The sequence below is a fragment of the Prosopis cineraria genome, unplaced genomic scaffold, assembly GCF_029017545.1.
Source record: "Prosopis cineraria cultivar Desert tree isolate PC_DT_omini unplaced genomic scaffold, ASM2901754v1 PC10, whole genome shotgun sequence".
Classification (NCBI taxonomy): Eukaryota; Viridiplantae; Streptophyta; class Magnoliopsida; order Fabales; family Fabaceae; genus Prosopis; species Prosopis cineraria.
The window spans coordinates 32,215,786-32,238,964 of NW_026555341.1; the positions used below are offsets into that span (position 1 = coordinate 32,215,786).

Genomic DNA, 23,179 nt, shown 5'->3' on the forward strand with positions numbered 1-23,179 from the left:
ACAGTGTCGTATATGAGGAGAAAAGTGAGAGGGGTGAGATAGCATTCACTGAATTGGGGAGATATGAATGCATTTCAGGGAACAGTGTGGGAAATGAAAGAGAGATTTAAGTGTCCGCAAATTTGGAAGCTTTATGTTTGTCTTCCTTACTTTATATATATATATATGTATGTATATATATCATTCACTCTGAATGCTAAACCATTATTATTTATGGTGCCACTCTTCACAACTGGCCATTCTAGTAGGACCTACCATTCTTTTCATTGCATGCATGGCTCATACATTATTACAACTTGTAAGCCACGTTCAGTGAAAGCAGTAACAATTATATGTGTGTGTATATATGTATCACTTTGATCTATCCTTTCTTAGGGCCAACAATAATTAGCGTTTTCATGGACCAAAGTGAGGGACAGGAAAAGACAGCATATCTCTACAAAAGTGACTAAATGATTTGGTTTTAGTTGGAAGTTGGTAAAAATTTCAATGATTTATTCTTTACACTTATAATTATAATTAATATCAGTATATTTATAAAAATTTTAAGTATCTGTAAATGCAACTTGTCTCAAATTCTATGGAAATGGACATGCACACACACTAACTACAATTATTATGTCATGCTATTTCTTCAGAAGTCTTAAACCAGACTTAGGTTCAGCTTGTCACAGTTTCTCATACAATCATCATGCTACATATCAAAATTTTTAAAGTAAATTTACCAATAATATATCTTTTTATAAAAAAAAACTCAATTCAACTTGATACCAATTTAGTGGTGGTATTGATAAAGGGTTGACTTATCATGGGCTTGTGGGGTAGAGAGAGAGAGAGAGAGAGCTACTTTTGCTATTTAAAGCAGGATGCTTTCGTTTCTTTATTACAGCAACTGTCTGTTGAACTTTGATTTGAAGACCACACGAGTGATTTAGAATATCAAAAAGTAATGTGTTGTTTATTTTCTCTGACCCACTTTGTTACTTGTGATTAAAAAAAAAAAACCAGCATGCAACTTCTTACAGTGCTTAACAAATGATTCTTAACTCGTTGTTCTCTCTCTCTCTCTCTCTCTCTCTCCATTTTTTTTTATGAAACAGAATAACCCCTCAGCAATCTATGATAGAAGGAACTTTTTTTTTCATTCATCTTTTGCATTTATCTTCAGTTGCCATACGTGTGGCTCCACTTTCATATATTCTTTCCTTTCACTTTGCATGATTGGCTCAGAGGGAAAAACTGAAATATGCAAACTAAGTTAATTATAAAAATATTCATAGCATCTGACAGATAACTTTTAATAAAGAAACTTATCAAACGATCATCTTGTCTGTTAATGATCACTTTGAATATTTATTACAGGAAGCATTTTTTAGTATTATTAGTGGCTCAGTTTTCTCACATCAGTTTGACATGAGAGAAACTTGAGAGTGAGTGCCATTCTGGTTCAATAACATGAAGAATGCTTGTGATTCCTCTTTCTGATGTGAACTTGACATGAACAAGAGCAAAGCACTGTTTCATTTTGAGCTGACTCTACCAATCAAAACCTTCTTTTGAAGCTTTCTTTGATCTCATAATCATCAGTTTCTTCTGAACCTTCAAGATGGAAAGAAGAGAAGATTTTTCTTCCTTTATTTTAGCTTTCTTCATCATCATCATCATCTTCTTCTGTACTTCAATTTCTGGTTTGCTTTCTCCGACAGGTGTCAACATTGAAGGTAATAAGAATTTTTCTCATATCTGGGAATTAAAGTATAAGCCATAAAACTAACTTCCCTGTTTATATATTCATACAGTGCAAGCTCTTATAGGAATTAAGAGTTCTTTAAAGGATCCCAACAAAGCCCTTCATAACTGGGATATGAATGAAGTAGATCCTTGTAACTGGGCTTTGGTATCCTGCTCTTCTGATCGTTCGGTGACTACCCTGTAAGTTCATACAAACAAAAAGTGTAATTTACATATCATTCTTCTTTCAACTTTGATTTCTTAAGTTTTCACTTACTTTTGATTCTTTCTTCTTTCTTTTTCTTAGGCAATTTCCAAGCCAAAACTTTTCTGGTTTTCTTTACCCAGGCATCAGCAACTTAACAAATCTCAGGACTCTGTGAGTTATCTGAACTCTGACATGAACAAATGAAGATCCAGGATGTCTTCATGGCTTTAATCTTATCATAACAAGATCTCTTGTTTGTTCTAATTTATGTATTTACACATTTTTGCAGGAGCCTGCAAGGTAATAATATATCAGGACCAATTCCTTTTGAGATTGGGATGCTACAAAAGCTTCAAACTCTTGATATTTCTCGGAATTCCTTCACTGGTCAACTTCCAGAGAGTCTCTCCCACATGAAGAGTCTCAATTATCTGTAAGTTGAAGAAGGAGAATGATTTTACATCCATAAGAAAATTTTCATAAATAATCTCTTTCTTGCTATAGAATCTGATCATTGAAATTTGAACTGTAATCAGGAGGCTCAACAATAATAGTCTCACAGGACCAATACCTTCCTCTTTGGCTAACATGACACAGCTTGCTATTCTGTAAATATCTTCAACTTCAAGCCTTCTTTACTATAGTATTCTTTCTTTCTTTCTTGTTATTTTTTTCACTTTCTGATTCTCCTTCATCATCTTCATTTCTGATTATTGTTTTGTCCACTTATGAACTATGCACAGGGATCTTTCTTATAATAACTTGAGTGGACCTCTACCTACAATAAATGCAAAAACATTCAAGTAATTAACTTCTTCTTTAGGCCTTTCTTTATCAGATTTTTTTCGCTTTCAACTTTTGTTTGTTGGGAAAATTACAATTGAAGGTCTCAAGATGACTATTGGACAAACGTTAAAAAATGTAAGGTGTTTTTTTTATATGAATTAGATATTTAAAAATATAAAGTATTTTTAATATTTTAAGGTGTAATAATTACGTTTTTTTAAGTGCCCTTAATGAATAATTATTTTATATTTATTTTAAAGTGAAATACTCTATCAAGTAGAGGTAAATAAAAAAAGATGGTATTAGTTTAAAACTAATTAATTAATTTATTGAGAAGTAAGATTAAATTAAAAATGTCTTATATTTTTGCATGAAGGAAGTGACACTTAGGTCCTAAAAGATCAATTTAATGATAATTTAGGTTCCAAAAAATTTTATTACAAGATGGGTTGTAAATATTAATTCACATAGTTGCAAATATGAAAGTTTCGATTACAATTATATTTAGATTTTTAAGTGTCTGAACCTTGAATTAATACTTGTAACTCATTGTTAAATAAAATTTTTTTGGACCTTCCTATCATTGAATTTATATTTTGGGACCTATGTATCATTTCCCTCAAAATATTATTCAAAAAGCCCAGAAAAATACAAATATATTTAACTTGAGATTCTGAACTGTAATTATTTCCTCTTGTGACTTAAGCCAAGAATAAAGTTTCAGTTAATTATTTAGTAAAAACTTTATGTCTTGAAACAGTATTGCAGGAAATCCCCAGATTTGTGCCACTGGAACTGACCAACATTGCTTCAGAACAACACAACTTTCAACCAATTTTAATAGCTCCCAAGGTATTCAAAGTTTCAGCATATTGTAGATCTTTTTTATGCATCTGATACCTCTTGATTTTCATCTTTGATTTTTTTTTTTGGTTATTGATATGCCTTTTACTTTCAAAGTTGTACATATTTTCTCTGAATGCAAGAATAAATTTTTCAAATTTTCTTGAATTTTATTGGACTTGCGCACATATTTTTAAAATATGCAAAATTTATTTATTTTTTAATATAAATTTATGTAGGTATTGTAGATAAAAGAGAATATGTCCTTTATAACTTTAACATAAATTAAGAAATATTATTGTAATTCAGGTTTTACCTTCAGTAAACTTTTAAATAATTTTAATAAAATTGAAAAAGATACTCCCTCTATTAAAAAATGTAAAGCATTTTTAACCGAATCTTAACTTTTAATAAAATAGTTACCTACTTATTAACTAACCCTATTTTTTATATTTATTCTTATTAAACACTTTACAATAAATATAAAGTCATTATCAATAAAGGCACCTCGAAAGATTAAAAATATCTTACATTTTTTAATATCTAACTCTTTAAAAAATAATTTATATTTTTGAATGGAGGGAGTATTTGTATTTCTGTATAATTTACTCTAAAAACAAATCATTTTTCTTTATCTATATATTTACACACGGACAAATTTCTATAGTTGCTTTTTATCTACATATCTTTCTTGCAATAATTTAATTTTTTTTTAAAAATAAAGTTATTTTTCTAACATTTGAAACTCATAACAATATGTAGAAATATATTAATTATATGAAACGAAAAATATTAAAAGAACAGAAATTTTGTACTGAATCCACCAAAACCAATTATTGTCCATTATTTTTAACTACGGCATAGAACTTAGAGCCATAAGGCATAGTATCTTTTTTATATTCTATCTAATACAGTAGCTTGAAATGCTTCTCCAGGGTCACCACCCACAAATAAACCAAAGAATCGCAAACTTGCCCTGGCACTTGCTTTAACTGTAAGCTGCGTCTGCTTCCTAATTCTAGTGTTTGGCTTCCTCTGGTGGAGGCAAAGATCTAGCAAGCAAGTTTTCTTCGACATTAATGGTTAGTGAATCATAATCTGCACTTCATAAACTTTGATTGCATTTTGTTTTTAGTCCCTAAAGTTTTATTTTGTTATTCCCAGTCCCTTTAATTTGATTTCCTTTATAACCCTTTAATTTGATCTGCTTGTAACATTAGTTTTAATTTTACTAACATGTACTTAACTCTCTTAACCTCTCTTTGTTGACTTGCACTTAATCTCTCACTCGTCAATATAGCTCCTAGTCTTTGTATACATTTTTAAAACTATAGGAACTAATATTCAAACGAATCAAACTATAAGGACTAGCGACAATGAAATAAAACTAAATGAACTGAAAACAAGTACAATCAAAATACTAGAACCCATTGCTTTATTTTCCATTTAAAAAAAAAAATGCGTCGAAGTTTGACATCACAGCAAGTTTTCTTCATTCATGTGTCTCTGATCTCAGAACAAATGCTAGAAGATGTGCGGCTCGGAAACCTAAGAAAGTTCCACATAAGAGAACTTGAGGTTGCCACGAACAAGTTCAGCAGCAAGAACTTGATAGGCAAAGGAGGATATGGGAATGTGTACAAAGGCTATCTTCCAGATGGTGGGGTCATAGCAGTGAAAAGGCTTAGAGATGGCAGTGCCATTACAGGGGAGATTCAGTTTCAGACTGAAGTGGAGATGATCTGCCTTGCTGTACATCGCAACTTGCTTCGTCTCTATGGTTACTGTGTCACTCCTACAGAGAGACTCTTGGTTTATCCCTTCAAGTCCAATGGTAGTGTTGCTTCACGTCTCAAAGGTAACACAATACGTACTTTCCTTTTACTCCTCTGATCCTATTTATGAGGTAAAGAGAAAAGATTAATTTTGGTCCTCTTTATTAGGAACTTTATTATTTTATATGATTATCTTTACTTTTTTTCTCTTATTAAATACTATAAAAATTATTAAAAATAATTCTTTTTGTCCTTATTATAGAGTGGAGATAGAAAGTGATTAAATTTTAAGATAGAGTTAATATCGTTTAAAGTTTTTTTTTATTTTGATAAAACATGTTGGAAGTGACTTATAAATAATACTAAAAGAGGTATGTCATACATGATTATCTAGTATGTCATATTGTTGAGTTATTTAAGTTTGAGTTATATTAGTCTCAAACATGAAATAACTCTCAACATGATAATTTTCATCCAAGTTCAAACTTGAGACCATACTTGAGGACTATCATCAGGTCCTTTTTATCTCTAGATGTTTGTGTTGAGCTAAAGCATAGATTGCTTATTATTCTTCTAGTTGGTGTAGTGAATATGGAATTTGATACCAAAATGTGGTTTGATTAAATCAATTCTGCCCAAAATCATGCTTATAAATCAATTTTATCCAAACTCTGTTCTACCCAACACTAATCCAAACTCATAATTTAGGTCATGGTTATAACATGATATTTGATACTGGTAACTATTTTTTATTTGAACTCTTTAAATGATAAGTAGCTCTCCTTCTATCCACAATTTTCAAAGTCAAATCCTTTCTTGAGGGTATCAAATCTCCTCTATTTTACCCAACAACTATTGGTGTAATACCAACTTTCTATTTTTATATATCTGTGTTGAGCTAGAGTGAAGATTGTGTATTATTCTTGTGGCCGATGCAGTGAAGCCTGCTTTAGAGTGGAGCACAAGGAAGAGGATAGCTTTAGGAGCGGCTAGAGGGTTAGTATACCTACATGAGCAGTGTGATCCCAAGATTATTCATAGGGATGTGAAGGCTGCAAATATATTGCTTGATGAGTACTGTGAAGCTGTGGTTGGCGATTTTGGGTTAGCAAAACTGCTAGATCATAGAGATTCACATGTCACTACAGCTGTTAGAGGCACTGTAGGCCATATAGCACCAGAGTACCTCTCAACAGGCCAGTCTTCTGATAAAACTGATGTCTTTGGCTTTGGGATTCTTCTCCTTGAACTCATCTCTGGCCGTACAGCTCTTGAGTTTGGAAAAGCAGCTAACCAGAAAGGAGCCATGCTTGATTGGGTAAGCAAGACAGAATCAATCTCGTGTTAGTTAATATACAGACGGTTATGAGTGATAAAAATTCTATGCAGGTGAAGAAAATGCATCAAGAGAAGAAGCTTGACTTGCTGATTGACAAGGACCTCAGAAACAACTATGACAGGATTGAGCTTGAAGAAATGGTTCGAATAGCGCTCTTGTGCACCCAGTACCTTCCAGCTCATAGACCCAAAATGTCTGAAGTGGTTAGGATGCTTGAAGGAGATGGGCTTGCAGAGAAATGGGAAGCTTCAAAGGGATCTGAATCAACAAGGAGCAGGGAAAATGAGCTATCTTCTTCAGAACGCTACTCTGATCTCACTGACGACTCTACACTGCCTAATCAGGCCATGGAGCTTTCTGGCCCAAGGTGATGCGCGCGCGCGTGTATATATATAAATATATAAAGATCAGAATAAGGTAAGGAGTGAAACAGAGTTATCACCTTGAAACATGAGGCATCAAACTAGAAGTCATGTTTGATATGTGTTCAACACAACTTCAGTGAAACCTTAACATTATACATGTTACTGTGTTTGTTGTACAGGAGCACCATATTAGCCCCTCAAAGTTGGCTATCTAAATATTTCTCTGTAAAGTTTCAAATGAGAATATAACGCTGACGCATAGATATGCATGTTGAGTTTTCTTGACTTTTCCTCTCGACCTAAGCTTCTATCAGGGCTTTGAATTTGAAAGAATGTTGTTTATGAAGCTTGCCTTAGATTTGTATTCAACTGTGATTCAGATCATGAGTAATTGCTTACATTGTAAATAAGTTTCTGATTTTCCTTTGGTTTACCCTCAAGAAGAATCAGAGTTTTTGATGATGTCAAAGATTATCCCTTTTTAATTTGGACATAATTGTCCCCTTGGTTATTGACTTGAAGTGTCAAGAAAGGCCAAGTCTGTAAGCTTTGCATTCTAATTCATATATTGAAATCAACAAGAAAAAGATATGATCAATCTATGTCTGCACTAAACAATACACAGTGACATAAAATTCCTTCGAAACTCAAAAGAATCTAATGGGAAACATAAAAGTAATATAACAAGATTCAGATACCAAAATGATGTTGAACCAAATAACATTTCATAGTGATAGGTATAAACAAACCAGATCGTGTAAGCAGGCGAAGAAGGCGGCTTAAATAGCATAAATGAAATTAACTTTTGCTTTTGGTGAGGCCCGATCTTTTTGTAAAAGAACTCGGGAAACTTCCAAGAGCTTAATAGCATCTGATCTCTTTTGATGAATCCTGAATGCAAGAATATCCAAAGATGGTGAAACAGCAATAGACATCCCACTAAACCCAGTACCATCTCACAGAGATCATTGACTTCAACAGTCACTGTCCCAAGCTGATGAAGAGAGCAGCCACTGCTGGTGAACTCCACAAAACAGTCCCACATCAGCTGCCGGTCCAGATTCTTGACCTAGAACAATCAACAAGTGTTTCACTAGGCAAAAAAAAAAAAAAAAAAAACGGTGATATTCTAACTAAATACACTGGAAAATAAACTATGAAGCAGGAATCTTTCTTGCATATGTTGACTACAAGTTCCTCCAAGTTAGGAAAATTTTTAAGCATGCAAAAAAGCAGAGAAATCTCCTGTGGTTCAAAGAAAGCAATCCCATTCAATTCCAGATGTTTTGAGGTGTATATCATCTTTGGAAGAAGCTTTGGAACGCTCCCCACAGAGAAATACTACAAATTCAAACAGCAAGACCATGTAAGTATCTGTACACATGCTCAACTAAAAAGCTGCAATTTTTTCGTAAAAGAATGACATTCACTTTTTGATTCAAAAATAACCCTGTATAAAATAAAGGCTTAGAAAATCCAGCCTCGGGGTAGATTTAGGTAACATGACAAAGTATGACCATGCTTAACAGAATGAATATCAAAATTTGAAAAACCAATGGTATTTTCTAATGTTCCCTTCTAAATTAGCCAGATGAGAGAACCAAATCAGATCCCATTGAATTGCATTGACTTGGTCACTTGTTCTAGCTCAAAATTTGTAATATTGTCTCACCTGAATGGAACCATTTACCAGACAAAGCTTCTCAATTCGCAGCAACGATGAGAAAATGTTAATCAAATTGCATGTTCTTCCTCCCTCCAAGTTTTCCAAACATCTACTAAGAATAATTTTCAGATCCGCTAGATTCTTTGATTTCTCAAAACAAACTGACTTCAAAGCCCGAGTCTCTGCTATGAACAAGACTTCTAGAGTGGGAAAAGAGATATTAGATGAGCAAAACCACGACAGAATGAAATGATCAGATCCTCTGGCAATGGACAACTAGAAATAAGACTCTCAAGTGTTGGTGATTCAATTCTAATCAAAGACATGTGAAGTTGCACCAGCCTTTTAAAGCGAACAATATCAGGTGGAGATCTCAGTGTAAAACTTTCGAGTTTCAAGCAACTCAAGTCCTTACATGAGAAGAGATGAGATGGCGATGGCATTTCAGATGTATCATCCTTTCGGTTTACAAGCTTAAGAGTCTTTATGCCTCTTCTTGATAAAAACAGAATCCACTGATTGAGACATCTACGTCTAATTGGGAAGCCACAACGGAAGTATAGAATAAACTCATGTACAGGGCCACTGTGCTGCAGAAGAACTTCAGAGATTACAGTAGGAATTTCTTGGTTTAAAAGATTTCCATGAATTAGGGTACTTCTAAAAAATGTTTCATCAAATCCAAGTCGGGGTATGGTAGTCCACATATACCTTCATTTCCTTGACGGAATACTGGTCTTAATTGCACCTTGGAGGGGCAAGTTCTCCATGATATAATCAATGACGTTTCTTGGCAGGTCACTGATGAGGTCCACATGAGTTCCCTGATCACCCCTCCAGATATGACAATTCAAAGCCAAACTAGACATTCAAATGCAGAGTATATCTCAGAATCAATAATACAATAAATTAAAGATTCCATCAGCTAGAATGTTGAAGAAAATAGATTCAAGGTTTTTCTGAACAAGCAAACAAAAAAGAACTCGTGTTCATTTCAGCCATACATAGAACACATCCCAAAGTTAATAAATACATGCTTTTGGCAGCTTGATAGTTTAATACCTTTGTCTCTTTCAGCATTTCTTTACTCTCTTTTAAATTTTTCTTAATCCTGGAAGCCCCAAATGTGTAGCATTATGCCTAAAACTAACAAGGTAATACACAGTGTGGCTACTAAAAACAATAACCAAAGTGATGTCCCTCAGCTAGGTTTCCAGGTTTGACAATGGTTTTCAACTAAAATCCTGTGTCTGAAAGCTAAGTTCGTTAATCGTAAGCCTGCTATTGTTACGGTGTAATTTGTAAGTTCTTAAAAGCCAAGAAAGTTGTTGTCAAAGTGATGGTACAACTGCAGTCTGAACATGCATCAGCATGGCATGCAATTATCGTCTACACTAGTTGGATTAAAGTGAAGTTTTGAAATTTTGAGCATAATTTGAAATATATATTAACATTCTAGTTCTTCGTAGTCTCATCACAAATTCACGCACTGAAAAAGAATACTATTGTTCTATTCTACGTCCAGTTTACCAATTTTCTATCAATTAACTCCTTGGATGACCGAAAATTAACAAGCCCTAATTGACATTAACACTTACTAATAGAGAACAGATTCTACCGTTTAATCTTTTCTCTCAATAATCGCCGTTGTCCTCATCTGATATTGATCCTTTAACTGAAAAATAATAATTTAAAAATTTATCATAATAAAATTATAAAATTAAAAATCAAAGTTTCTGAAATTTAACACTCAAGACATAAGTTGAATTAATTGACCTTCTTCAAATTTATCTGTCCTTTTCCCTTTAATATGTTCAGTTAACTGAAAAATCAATTAGTCCCTAACTAACTGATCTTTTTAAGATATTCATGTCATTCTCCTAATATTATACAGAACATCTTAGAAAGTTACATAAGAATTTAAACAATAATAATATTAATTAAGCATTCAAAACTATAGATAAACGCTACGAAAAAATATTAGTTTTTTATAAATAAAAATATTAGTTTTTATTTTTTACTTATGTAAAAAATTAAAATACAATTTAATTAATAATCAATTTGACCATCTATCGTATAATTATTAAATCATTATTATTCTCAACAACAACTATAAGTTATTAAAAATGATACATTTATATTAATAATATTTTATAAAAAATTTAATTTTCTTAAAAATAAAATTTTATTAAAGCCATAAAAAGATACAAGCTAAAAACTTGGGGCTAACTAAATTCTAGCATAATATCATAAATATAGAGATTCAAGCCTATACAAGACCAAAAACATAATTAAAAAAATCAGCCCATGAAAGGATCATCACAAAGATAGCCAAAAAATTGGAATCAATATCCCTAACTAAACTGTAACCAAAACAAAGAAAATTAAAACACAACTAAACCAACGAGCACATAACTTAATTGGTAAAGAAATTGCGTTAGCTTAACTAGTAGTTTTGTTTGAGTCATAAGTATATAGTTCTATTAAATACTTAAATGCTCATTGAGAAAGCCTTATCATCAATGTAATCCTATTTATAGTGAGAAATTGTATTAAAAAAATACAACCAATACAATCCAACAAAAAAAGTTAATATATATGCGATTATAAGTGAATGTGTTTTATACACTAATTACACATTCATAAGGAATGACTTATAAATTTTGGAGGAATTATAAATTATCACACTACAATTCAGAGCGCATTTACTTATAAATCTTAAATACATTAGTTGAGTTATAAATTTGTGAAGGAAACATTGTAAATTTTAGAGGGAGGCTTATAATTTAATATACTATTTTAATTTTTGATTCAACTATTACGAAAAACATATTAACCCATAAATTTCATATACATTAGTTAAGTTGTAAGTTTAAAAAAAATTGTAAACATCAAAAGTGGAATTATAATTGTGTTTTAAGGTTCATAATATTTAAGTTATTAAATATTAAAATATTAATATTTTCATTAGATACTATTAAAATAAATATAATATTTTTTTAATTACTTTCTTATCCGATAATCATCCCGTATTTGTTAAAATGATTGGTTAAATTTCATCCTAAAAAATGATTGGTTAAAATAGAATTTGGTCTTTTACATAAATAAAACATAACATTAGCCTCTTTGTATTTATTTATTATTTTAAAGACTTAATTGGTATTAACTTTCTTATAATTATAAGGTAATTATTGGTATTTTTAGGTTTTTCAAAAATATTTTCAATAAATTAACGATCAAATCATCAAACATTTATCGAGAATGGCATTGCTTCCTTTTAAATATATGAAGAGTAACATCGTACCACACTTGATTTTAAGCCACCTAATGAACCTTAAGAAAAATGGCTGGGAAAATATTAATGAATGAGTTGTGAAAGAATTTAATATTTGATAATAATTTTGAATAAATAAACATCAAAAAATAAAAAGTGAAGTTATTGTTTTGACAAGTATCTAATCTATCTAGATCCTTGTCATATATTAAATTCTTTTATGGTCCTTCATGAATATTCTCCCCAAAAAAATTTAGAGCAAATTAGACTTTAACTCTAGTTTAATTTTGTTTCTACTATCAGGATTAAGGAAAATTATATATTTTAGGAAAAACATAACTTTGGGTAAATCCACTTTGCTCACATTTTGATATTAGTCCCTACACTTTTCTCTATATTTTAGGTTCCTATACTTTTATTTTTTAATGTTTTAAGTCCCTCTATGAATAAATTATAGAAACCTCAAAGGAACCTAGAACATCAAAAAAACAAAAGTGTAGGGATTTAGAACACACAAAAAAGTGTAGAGACTAATAGCAAAGCACTAGCAAAGTACAGAGATTTAAAGTTATATTTTTCTTATATTTTACTCCCTCCATTGAAAAATATAAGATATTTTTTAAGGAGTTGGATGTTCAAAAAATGTAAGACATTTTTAGTCTTTCGAGATGTAATCATTGTCTTTTTTTTTAAAAGTACCTTTATTGATAATAACTTTATATTTATTGTAGGGTGTTTAATAGGGGTAAATATGTAAAGATAGGGTTAGTTGAAATATAAGTAATTATTTTATTAGAGAGTGAGATTTGATTAAAATTTTTTTATATTTTTGAACAGAGAAAGTACTATATATAATATACCATGTATTACTACATATTGGCGTGTCTTTCTTAATTAATTGGTACATAATTGGATCTCTTAAATATGTTGGGTATGAAAAAGATTTTATCTATTGTGTCATGTCTCGAATAGGATCGTATCTCATGAAAGGACATCTATGAGCAATTAAAAATGAAAAAGATTTTATTAGAAGAGATGTAAATCCATTTTAGTGACCTCAAAACCTCCTCATCAGGAATTAATCAACAGCTATCAGTTAGGAGACATACATACTTATAAAAAAACACAAGACCTCATGATATGTGTGTACTATCTCCGTACATTTATATCTTATAAACAGCTCTAGTAATACTGCTATATGGTGCATTGACTTGGGCAAGTGTCTAATTTTATTTGATTAAGAGAATTTAAACTTTGAAATTTCATTTGTACCTTTTATTATCCTTATTGCTAGGTCTAGCTTTAAGTAGCTAATAATACCTAACTTTTCCTTTTAAAAAAAGTAGATTTTATAACATTTAGACCTTTTAAAAATATTTTAAAAATTAAATAAAATAAGATTGCATTGAGCCAAATAAGATATGTAAAAAATTCAAAATGGTGAAATAAAAATGATAAAGCCACTAGCACTATTCATATTATTAACAAAGCGTAAACTACCATAAAATTCATATTTTATATTATTATTGAATAATAAAATAAGACCCCATCTAGTAAGAGAAGTTTTATTATTATTGCTATTGTATTGAATAATAAAGTACACATTTTACATACAATACATAAGAATAACTATTGCTCATGTTCAAAATTTGACTTATATTTAAAAAAAGACTATAGTTTTTGTATGTCAAGTTAAAATTCCCATAAAACACATGAATACGTGATACATACGTGTTAAAAAGCATGACACATGTTCCTTTTTAATTTTATGCCAAGACTTTATTTTTATCTTAATTAGTTTCAGTTTGATTTTCTTCACTTTTCTATCGTTTCCCCCTATTTTATTTGATTGTACATTTACAAATAATAGAGGTCAGGGTATTCATATTATACACTTAGAACTACATAACAGGAGGTTGTCTAATATTTTGATTAGCTTGTAATTTTTTCTGATTATAGATATGTTTTCATGAAAATAAAATATTATATACAAAGATGGGACTGAAAAGAGAGCATAAGACATATTTAAAGAAAGAATCGTATTTCCTTTATCTATTAAAGGTTGAGAATGTTATGAAGTGAACAAAAGTCAGAATTACAGAATCTGCAGCTGGGTATCATCACTGGCTTAAATTATATGTAAGAGTGTTTATCCCTATCAGTTTCTGGTCAACAAACCCTTCATGAAAAAGACCCCAAGAATCCCAATAGCCACTGTCATCATAACACGCACACCACGGGACTCTGATTCAGCAGCAGCCACGGTTTTCTTGCAAGTTCTTGTTTGCTTACATTTGTCTACCCTGCTTCCCTGAAGGAGATTATTCAGATTGTCCAGTTGGTGTATCATCTGACGCTGGCTCCTTGCAATACCTGATAGCTAAGCCCCCACAGAATAGCCACGTTAATGAATAACAAGAACAGTTCTTACCTGGTCTAAACAAAAACTCCTAGGTCAAACCAATCACACGTAAGCATATCAAACATACTGCACTACATATGGAGATCAGTGTAATTAATATTTTTGATATAGTTATCTAACTAGGTCAGATTTGAGTACTGTTAGATCCAATTAGGAGTAGCTCTCCCAAAGGTGTTTTATGAATTCATATCGACTCAAACCCAAAACTGTGTTTAAATGGTTGTAGCAAGTTACATTGTTTATAAGTAATAAACAACATGACCTATTTTTCAGACACCGTACAATGCATGGGAGCCCACCTAGCCATTGAAGAATTTCTCGTAACTACTTTAGGCGCAGCAGCACATTATAACCAAGGATAGTGTTGTTGGCAGAAAAAGCAAACAATTAACCAAAAATTGTCTTTCTAACACTAAAGATAATAGCTTACAGCTTAACACCACTGTTCTGATACTATACCATTCTTGGACAGTTGCTTACACCTAATTATTTTTTAAGTTCCCAAAATGATTGATTAATTGTTGCTCCTTCTCCACTGAACTATTCAGTGACAGATAGATCAAGTATTAACCATTGTTTGGGCTTCACCACTGCACTTTTAGGACGCTCAACGCCCATCTTAAAACAGAATCACTGACAAGATGAACAAGATCACCATTAACATAATTTTTTGAAAACCTTAAAATCAGACATACTAAAACTTTTTAGCTATCCAGAGCCTCCCAAAATAAAATTGATAAAATATAAGAATTTATATATTTTGAACAAATCTCCTATAAGCCAATGACCCTTTAGGAGCACCCATCCTTGTGATCTTACCTCCTGGTACAAGAGGTTAAAGGATCAAACGGCCATGTGATTAAAGGGGTAAAAATCTTGTGTGTGGGGGATTGTTGTGTTGTGTATGCTATGTGGGTGTGTGTGAAAATGCATGGGTGTGAGATTCCCTTTCCTATGGAAAAAGGTTAGATAGGATATTAAAAATGAAGAAGAAGAAACCACCTATCAAAGGAAATCTATCTTGAGTTTATATTTTATTATTTTTTTGTTTTTTCTTTATTTAGCAAATTGTAAGTTTACTTGTGAAAGCAGTATTACTTCTACATGTAGGTTTACTTGTGCAAGTTGGTTTACTTCTTGGTTAAGAAAACTCCTATAAATAGCCTAGGTAGATCCTGTAAGGAGACTTTTGCAAATGTGTGCGAGTGTGTTGCATCAAACACACATGTATATATTATATGCTCAAATAGTTAACAGGAATTTGATTAGTTTCACTATAGTAAAATTGCTTTTACAGGAACTTGTAGCTCTCAAAGAATCATATGTAGCCTCAAAATCTGAAGTTGAATATTCTGAAAGTAAGAAAAGATTAGAATCCGTCAAGATACCTCTTCACTTAAAGGTGGCTCCGTGGCTGATTGCAATGAAGATGAGGAATTTGGCATAATGGATCCAGTTAAGGAGCCATTGCCCAGACTCGTGAGGAAGTAAGAGGTAGGAGCAGAACCATTGCCGGCTTCAGCTTGGAGGGACATATTTTGCTGGCTGAGAGAATTTTTCTTCATGGCTAACTTTGAGTTCAACTCCTCAATACGATTTGTAAAATCGTCCATTCTATCATTAAGAGCAGATATTTGTTCGAAAAGCTGAGTGATGGTTGCCTGCCAAGCCTTATGGGAATGAAAAATAATTTACAGCAGATAGATATAAGTTCAGAGATAAAAAACAACAGAAAAATGTCTACAGGAACCAGAAAATTACTCTAAGAACCTGGTTTGATGGTGGTGTTGGCAAATCCTGATTTCTTTCACTAAACCCACGATTCTTGGAAGCATATATTGCAAGTTTGGCTAGATTCTTGTCCCTTTGATTTGTATATGATTGCGACAAGCTATTGAACATACATGTTAGTCCGTGACATGTAGGAAATATTACAAAGTAATTATTTATCTTTTTTCTTGAATAGAAGTACAATCAGATCAAGATCAATGGCAAAATAACTTTGGTCAAATGTCACAACAGCTTAAAAAAGGTTTATAACGTCATAGACCCAAAGTTCCTCAGAATAGCAATAAATGAATGAGAAGTATACACCAGGTTACTTTGTTGTGCCCTCTTGTGGGTCAAAAGGTTTTTGTTATTTTTTAAATTAGAGGCATGTGAGTTTAATGGAAGTCTTTGTCAACGAAGACTGCAACCTATAGAAAACAAATAACATATATGATTAGTTTCTACCTTCTGATATGCTTATTTCTCGTGGCGACCCTGTCTGCAGAGGCTCGAGAAAGTGCTTCTTTGGGGCTTGACACCAAATCCTCATCTAAGCTAAGCTTTGCCTTCAAATCATCTGGCAAGGCCTGTAGAAATAGTTAGATGAAGTGATGAAGCTGGAAAAGGTACTACTGAATCATGGGAAATCGTCATACCATAACTTCATTTACAAGCTTTTCAAGTTGAATTTGCTCGATGTAAGTACGAGGAATGTAAGAGCCATCCAGACCCAGCTGCTCTGCCACACATTTTACCACCATGCGATCTCTTCCATGCACCTTTTTATCAAGTTACTAATTAATTAGCTAGACACATAATATATCACACACCAAAAGATTTCAAATCATACAAACAAAAAAGAATGAAAGAACAAGATGCTAAACCAGAAAGATGGTAAACTAAACCTTTGTACTGGATTAAAAATTAAAATACAAATTAATATGGAAAAAATGTATTGTCATTATAAATGAAAACAACGTTTTCAATAACTTCTGTTTCTCTTATAAACATTTGAAAAGGGGAAAAAAAATCCTGCACTAGCTTTTATGACTAGGCTGGGGTAAGAAAAAGGGAAGAAACAAATTACACAAAGTATGAACTTGATATAAATTTTACATTTCTTGAGCTTTGACTCATACCTTCAAAGTCGTGGTCTACTCTGTTTGACACTTTATCTGTTAAGGATTTTTGTTTTTGAAAAATGTGACATACAAAAATGTAAGAACTCCTACAATCTCATCATGCCAGTACGATGACTTTATCAAAACCCATGAAGGATAGATTGTATAAATGTCTAAACATTTAGACAGAAAGAATTTGAGGGATTAACACAGTAAAATCAAACCAATCATTCAACAGTAATAAGATACAAGTTTTAGGTTTCTTTTAGCAGTACCTGAACATAATGTCGATTAAGTTGCTCAAGCCAATCAAGTTTCACACAAATCCTATCATCAGAGTATACATGGCTGTCCCTTTTAAGGATGGTAGCAATCGTGTATCCCAAGGCCATCAGTCCACCAAGAAGGCGCACACTGACCTCAAAAGTAATTCTTGGTGATATAACAAAAGGATTATCTGTTACCCATTCCTGAGAAGTTAAGCATAAGCCATCAATTAGTTTATATTGTGTAAGAAGTACATTATCCATGAGTCAATAACATGCACTTATGTCAGAAGTATGAGGAACGAAGCAAAATTAAACTTCCAAAGATATAAGAAACATAAATAGCAAACCAAATCCATGTCTCAAATATCTTTTATCATAGTCAAACAAAAAGGGGAAAAAGTCATCAAGCAAAAATTTTGAGCCTCGTAAATCCTACAATTTATGCAAGGGGTAAGCCAATCAGTTACCCAATATCTCAAAAATAATTCTGTTTACCCTCCTAACTTTAGGAAAACAAAAGTAACAACTTTGTCAACATATTAAAAATTTTCAATTTGAATTTTAAATGTGAAACTAGAACTTGTACTTAAACCTAGCTGTATTGCTCTAGAGAAGGGAAGGAAAAAACAATAAGCAGTTGTCTGATGTCCCTAACTGGAGAGAAATGCAAGAACTTTTACGTAGAAGGGTGGACAGCAGAAAGAATGATTTGGGGAGGGCTGGAAAAAAAGGTTGGGGGGGGGGGAGCAAGGGAAATGGAATGAATTACCTAAATTCCACCCAAAATTCACTTCAAGCTTGGAGAGAAAGTTTCAAAGAGGAAACAGTAGCTATTGCTTTCATAAACAAGAGAATGAAGCCCCTATCCAGTGAAAATACACGCATATTCAGGACAATACTTAATTCAAAGAAGCCTATTACATGCACAAGCACATTTATCCAGTCTTCAGCTTCAAACAAGAAAGATTGGCGGAGACATGAAATATGTGATGTCTCTCTTAAAATAGTTAAACAAGTGCATAATTGCATTTATGATTCTATTTCTGTTGGCTTAAATAACGCGAGACCCAGATTATACGAGGCATACCTCAAACATCAGACAGTATTTCCCATCCTTATTCCGCATCCGTAGGTACGATTGGCAAGTTTCTGGATCTTCACCAGGAGGTAGAAGATATATGTCATAAGTCTGCTCCGTTGTTTCCTTATAATCTTCAGAGAGAACAGCTTTAATTTTATCAACTGTTACTTTCCTTGCTGACTAGAATAAATTATACAGTTGATCACTATTCCATCACACAGTATCAAACATAATGAACTGTGCTGGGCACGAACCTTTAATATGTAGGTAGGACTTTGAAAACCAGTAAATGGATTGAACTTGTTGACAATTTTGATATGTGCTGTCTGAAGATCTGGCTCAATAAAGGCCTTGTACATTGGGTATACCTGCAAAAGATTGAATTTTAGAATTTCTGAAAATTGGAGAGCTTTACAATTCCAGTTAAAAGATGAATAGAACTTAAAAGTGTGAACCGTCTCAGATATTTGATGAATAATTTCTTCAGGTTCTTGGCCAGCACGTTGTATGTCACGAATAACTCGTTTGACAAGGTCCAAGTGAACTCCACCCGTGACAGATACTCGAAGGTCAACTAGGGGTCGCAACTTCTCGCTCAATGCATAGATGCCCTCTATAATCACAATGCGGGAGCTAGGGACTTCAACTGTTCTGTTATCAAGGTACATTTTGATGTGAAACATACAGCATCCAGACAAAATAAGACAAATGGAGATCCCAAATACAAGTGGGGACCCCAAATTTAATGAAACCATTTTTATTTAATTTAGATAAAAATTTAGCCGGAGACCAGAATGTTGAACAGAAGTTTAAAGGTCTATATAATGGCTTGTTTGGTAAAGCTTTCATTTGGATTTAAAAACAATAAAACAAAACAAAAGAAGATTTTTAGACCGCAAAAAAACCTGCTTTTGTAAAAGCCAAAATTTTAAACTTCTGACTAAATTACCAAACACACACAGTCCCCAAAAACACTTCTCTTTGGGGAAAAAAATCCAAAAGATGCCTGAAATTTTAAAATTTCTAGTAGGTTTTAAACTTTGTGCAGGTGCCTTCTTGTGTGTGTAAAGGGTGTTTTCAACTATGGGACAAGTGCATCAAAATGTATAGTAATGCTGCAGATTGCATATACAAAAAATGGCAGGGAATTTGACCTGTATCCTGTGCGTGAACTGGACTTAAAATCATAGATTGGAACCTCAACTGATTTTCCTGCCTTCAAATCATGGACATTCTGGAGCAAAGTATCATAGTCTGTTAAGCGTGGATCTGCACAAAGAGATAATAGAAATGACAGAAATAAAATGAGAATATTGTCTTAACTTCAAACTGTCAGCTACCACTTACCAGTTATAGTAATTTAAGCATGAAGGTGATAACCAAGCAAGATAATTCTGGATTAAAAAAAAAAAAAAATCTTTGTACTAGACATGTACTTGTAAGGAAAAGATTGGACTACCTGTGAAATTGAAATCAAGTAAGTCTTCTAGACACTCAATTGCCTGATAATATGGAATATATGCTAACCCTTTCAGTAAAAGGATGAAGCACAAGTTGAGAACTTATTTTCAAACACAGAAATGGGCTACAGGTTGGAAAAGCTAAGAAGTATTGTGGCAGCTCAACAAGGCTTTAATGAACCTAGAAGAGAACAATTGTAGATTTTGCAAATGACAAATACATTTCTAAAACCCTAAAAGGGGAACCTCTGTTAGCTCAAAATCACTTTGAAGATAACATGTTAATTTCATGAAAGTTGACTCTAGAAAAGAAGAGAGATCTTAAACAAGTGGACAAAAGAGGCTACCCTTGTACACATTCATTGAAATGCTTAACAACTCAGCCATGAAACTTTGATAACTGAAAAGCTAAGACGTGACCAAGGAGCTTATAAAGCCAGGATCTAATATACACAACGTAGTTTACATGGTAATGTTACAAACATAATCCCTTTATAGCTAGTCAGTTGTAGATATAACATAATTAGTTATGTCTAAGAAACCAACTTGTGATTGTCAGAAAAAGAAAGAATAAACCATGCACTTGCTGCTCTAAGAGAGGAACCATGTCTTGAATTCTATTATACTAATCCTGACAAAACAAATACACTTAAGACATAAATGCTAATAGCATCAAATAAGAAAACATTAAATGACAATTTACCATCAAAGTTCCCATCAACAATTCGACTGGAATCATTGTAATTGTCCATTGAAATGACGGCAATGCCAGGCATGAAGTTGAGTATTTTTTCTGTGAATATAGTCTTACCAGCCCCCGAAGGACCGGCCAAACCTACCAATATCATTCCATCATTTTTCTGGGCTAACAGTTGGCAAGCACGGATGACTATAAAGAAACCCTTGTCAAAGGATAGAAGATCCTGGATTGGAACAACCTCAAAGCGATCAGAGTCTTTCCTTTTAACCAAACGAACTTGATCTTTCAAGAGACCTTGGCGCTTATGATTTGAATCTGTGCTGGAAGTATCTTGAGCCATTGAAAAGCCCAACTTCCTTCAAACCAATAATAAAGCCATATTATGATAATTAAATGAACAAGTAACAGAAGAATACAACATGGTCTATAACATATCTCAAGTTTATGTGAAAGAAGAAATAGCTCTGTCTTTGTCACATCCAAATACAAGATAGGACTCTGCAGCATGGCTCCTTAGTAACCCCAAAGAAACCCCCTCCATACATCCTTTGTAAAAAGACTACATGCTGGCAAAATTCAACAAAATAGTTCTTAGATTTAGATTTTACTAAAAAGTTAAAAATTATCATTTGTCTAGGAATTGTGTGAACCAGCCACGATGACGCCAGAGGTAGCATACTTAGGTCCTCCTTTTTACCATAGATACATTCATGATTCATGTTCATAACCATGAGAGCAAGTAATTTCTAAACAAGTTGTCAGGCAATCCATCTTAACAGTTAGTACAGAAGCAGAGGTTTTCCAAGTAAGGAACAGTTCTCCTTTGTTGTGTCTGATCTATAAACTGGTGATTCCCCAGACAGAATACTGTTATCGGATGAAATTGTATATGTAATAGGGGAGTTAGAAACACTGCAAGAAATCATTAACGACAAACATGTTCAATAAGTTTAATGCTCATTCTTAATTAACAATCTTGTTATACCAATACAGAGTAACTTGAAGCCGTGCAGTTTAATGCTCATATTCAGTTAATGATCATGCTATGCCAGTGAACTCTGACTATCATTATCATAAATAAGCACAAATCGTAAGTTGTGTTTCACGGAAGAAACCATAGAAACAGTAGACTCTTAACAAACATGATGCAGAAAAATTCTCCAAGACTCTTTCTGCAGATAGCTTCATGGCTATCACTTTCTGACTATCAAAATTCAAACAACCCAGAAGACATGTTCCTCACACATCCTCAAGAGAAGCATAGAGTATTTTGATCCAAAAAAAAAAAAAAAGGAACAACAATTTCAAGAGCAACGAAAGAATCACCACAATAATTCAATCAACATAGCAACACACACCGGCAATGACAACCGACACAAACCATGGTCAAACAAAAACAGACCAACACAAGGTTTCAACCATGTTCAAGCGGCCAGTCTGGATCCATCGTAATGGTGACCGAGAGCAAACGACGCGACGGAAAAGAATCATCAGTAATCATATAAAGAAGGAAAACAATTTAAGCACTACCCGAAAATACAACACCCAGAAGAAAATGCGAATCAGAATCGATCCAATGCGCACGTCTGTGATGAATATGATCACAAGTCACAACACTCACCGAGGCTTCCCCAATAATTCTCAGGGATCCCAGTTCCAGCAATAACTACCCAGAAGCCTCGCCATTATTGAAGGTCGGTTCTGCTATTATAATCACTCTTTCTCTCTGCTCCCATTTCAGCGAAAAGAAAACGCTATGCAATTTTTCAGAGATTTTTTTCTGGGGAAGCGGGAATTCCAGAGAATCTGCAAACGGTCCAAAAGCAGAGCACAGTATAAGGAGAGAAATAACTTTTTTTTTTGAGCCAAATAAGGAGAGAAATAACTTGAAAAATTAAAGTCTTGATTTTAACTTTTAAGCACTATAAAAATATATATATATATATATATCTATATCTATATCACATTAAGTTGATTTTTTATTTTCCACCTCTATTAGCTGCCCACACCTTCAACATCATTACGTGTCAGTTGCCGAAGTCCCAGTGATACAGAATTAAAAATGAAGAAATTATATGCTATTGCATTGAAATTTAAAAAAGTTTTATATGTTTAATTTATTTAATATGGTTACAATTTCATTTCATACTAGAATGGGAAAACCAGGAAGTCCTCCACGACTGTATCATCCATCATATACAAAATCTTTGCATGATTGTGCTTCCTTTCCTGTTTCTGCATAACATATTATGGTTTTTTTTTTTTTCGTTTAATTATCTGTTTGCAGTAAATACTAAATAGTACAAAATAAAAGAAGAAAGTGTAGCCAGTATACGACGAAAATAAATTATGAATGTGCCCGTCGTTGG

At 32.8% G+C, this 23,179-nt stretch overlaps 2 protein-coding genes and 1 pseudogene across 6 annotated transcripts; 1 reads left to right on the top strand and 2 right to left on the bottom strand.

Moving 5' to 3' along the window:
• Positions 1-1,354: 1,354 nt before the first annotated feature.
• Positions 1,355-7,470, top strand: LOC129321475 (protein NSP-INTERACTING KINASE 1-like). The gene is made up of 11 exons (XM_054967244.1): positions 1,355-1,721; positions 1,800-1,932; positions 2,039-2,110; positions 2,229-2,372; positions 2,476-2,547; positions 2,683-2,742; positions 3,486-3,577; positions 4,504-4,650; positions 5,085-5,426; positions 6,282-6,661; positions 6,733-7,470. Exons 1-11 carry the CDS (start codon positions 1,607-1,609, stop codon positions 7,051-7,053), a joined length of 1,878 nt encoding a protein of 625 aa, XP_054823219.1. The 5' UTR covers positions 1,355-1,606; the 3' UTR covers positions 7,054-7,470.
• Positions 7,471-7,657: 187 nt separating this feature from the next.
• On the bottom strand, positions 7,658-9,437 carry LOC129322569 (F-box/FBD/LRR-repeat protein At1g13570-like; annotated as a pseudogene).
• A 4,574-nt stretch (positions 9,438-14,011) lies between these two features.
• LOC129321641 (inorganic pyrophosphatase TTM2) lies at positions 14,012-22,657 on the bottom strand. 5 transcript variants are annotated; one of them, XM_054967486.1, is made up of 12 exons: positions 22,432-22,654; positions 20,814-21,166; positions 19,805-19,919; positions 19,106-19,301; positions 18,905-19,018; positions 18,657-18,830; positions 17,576-17,770; positions 16,836-16,958; positions 16,645-16,766; positions 16,180-16,300; positions 15,798-16,070; positions 14,012-14,367 (listed from the first exon to the last, which is right to left on the bottom strand). In XM_054967486.1, exons 2-12 carry the CDS (start codon positions 21,148-21,150, stop codon positions 14,146-14,148), a joined length of 1,992 nt encoding a protein of 663 aa, XP_054823461.1. In that variant the 5' UTR covers positions 21,151-21,166; positions 22,432-22,654; the 3' UTR covers positions 14,012-14,145. The 5 variants fall into 5 exon arrangements, with proteins under 5 accessions (XP_054823461.1, XP_054823460.1, XP_054823458.1 ...); XM_054967485.1 differs by having other exon boundaries at positions 16,171-16,300; XM_054967483.1 differs by having other exon boundaries at positions 15,798-16,079; positions 16,171-16,300.
• Between the last annotated feature and the right edge of the window lie 522 nt (positions 22,658-23,179).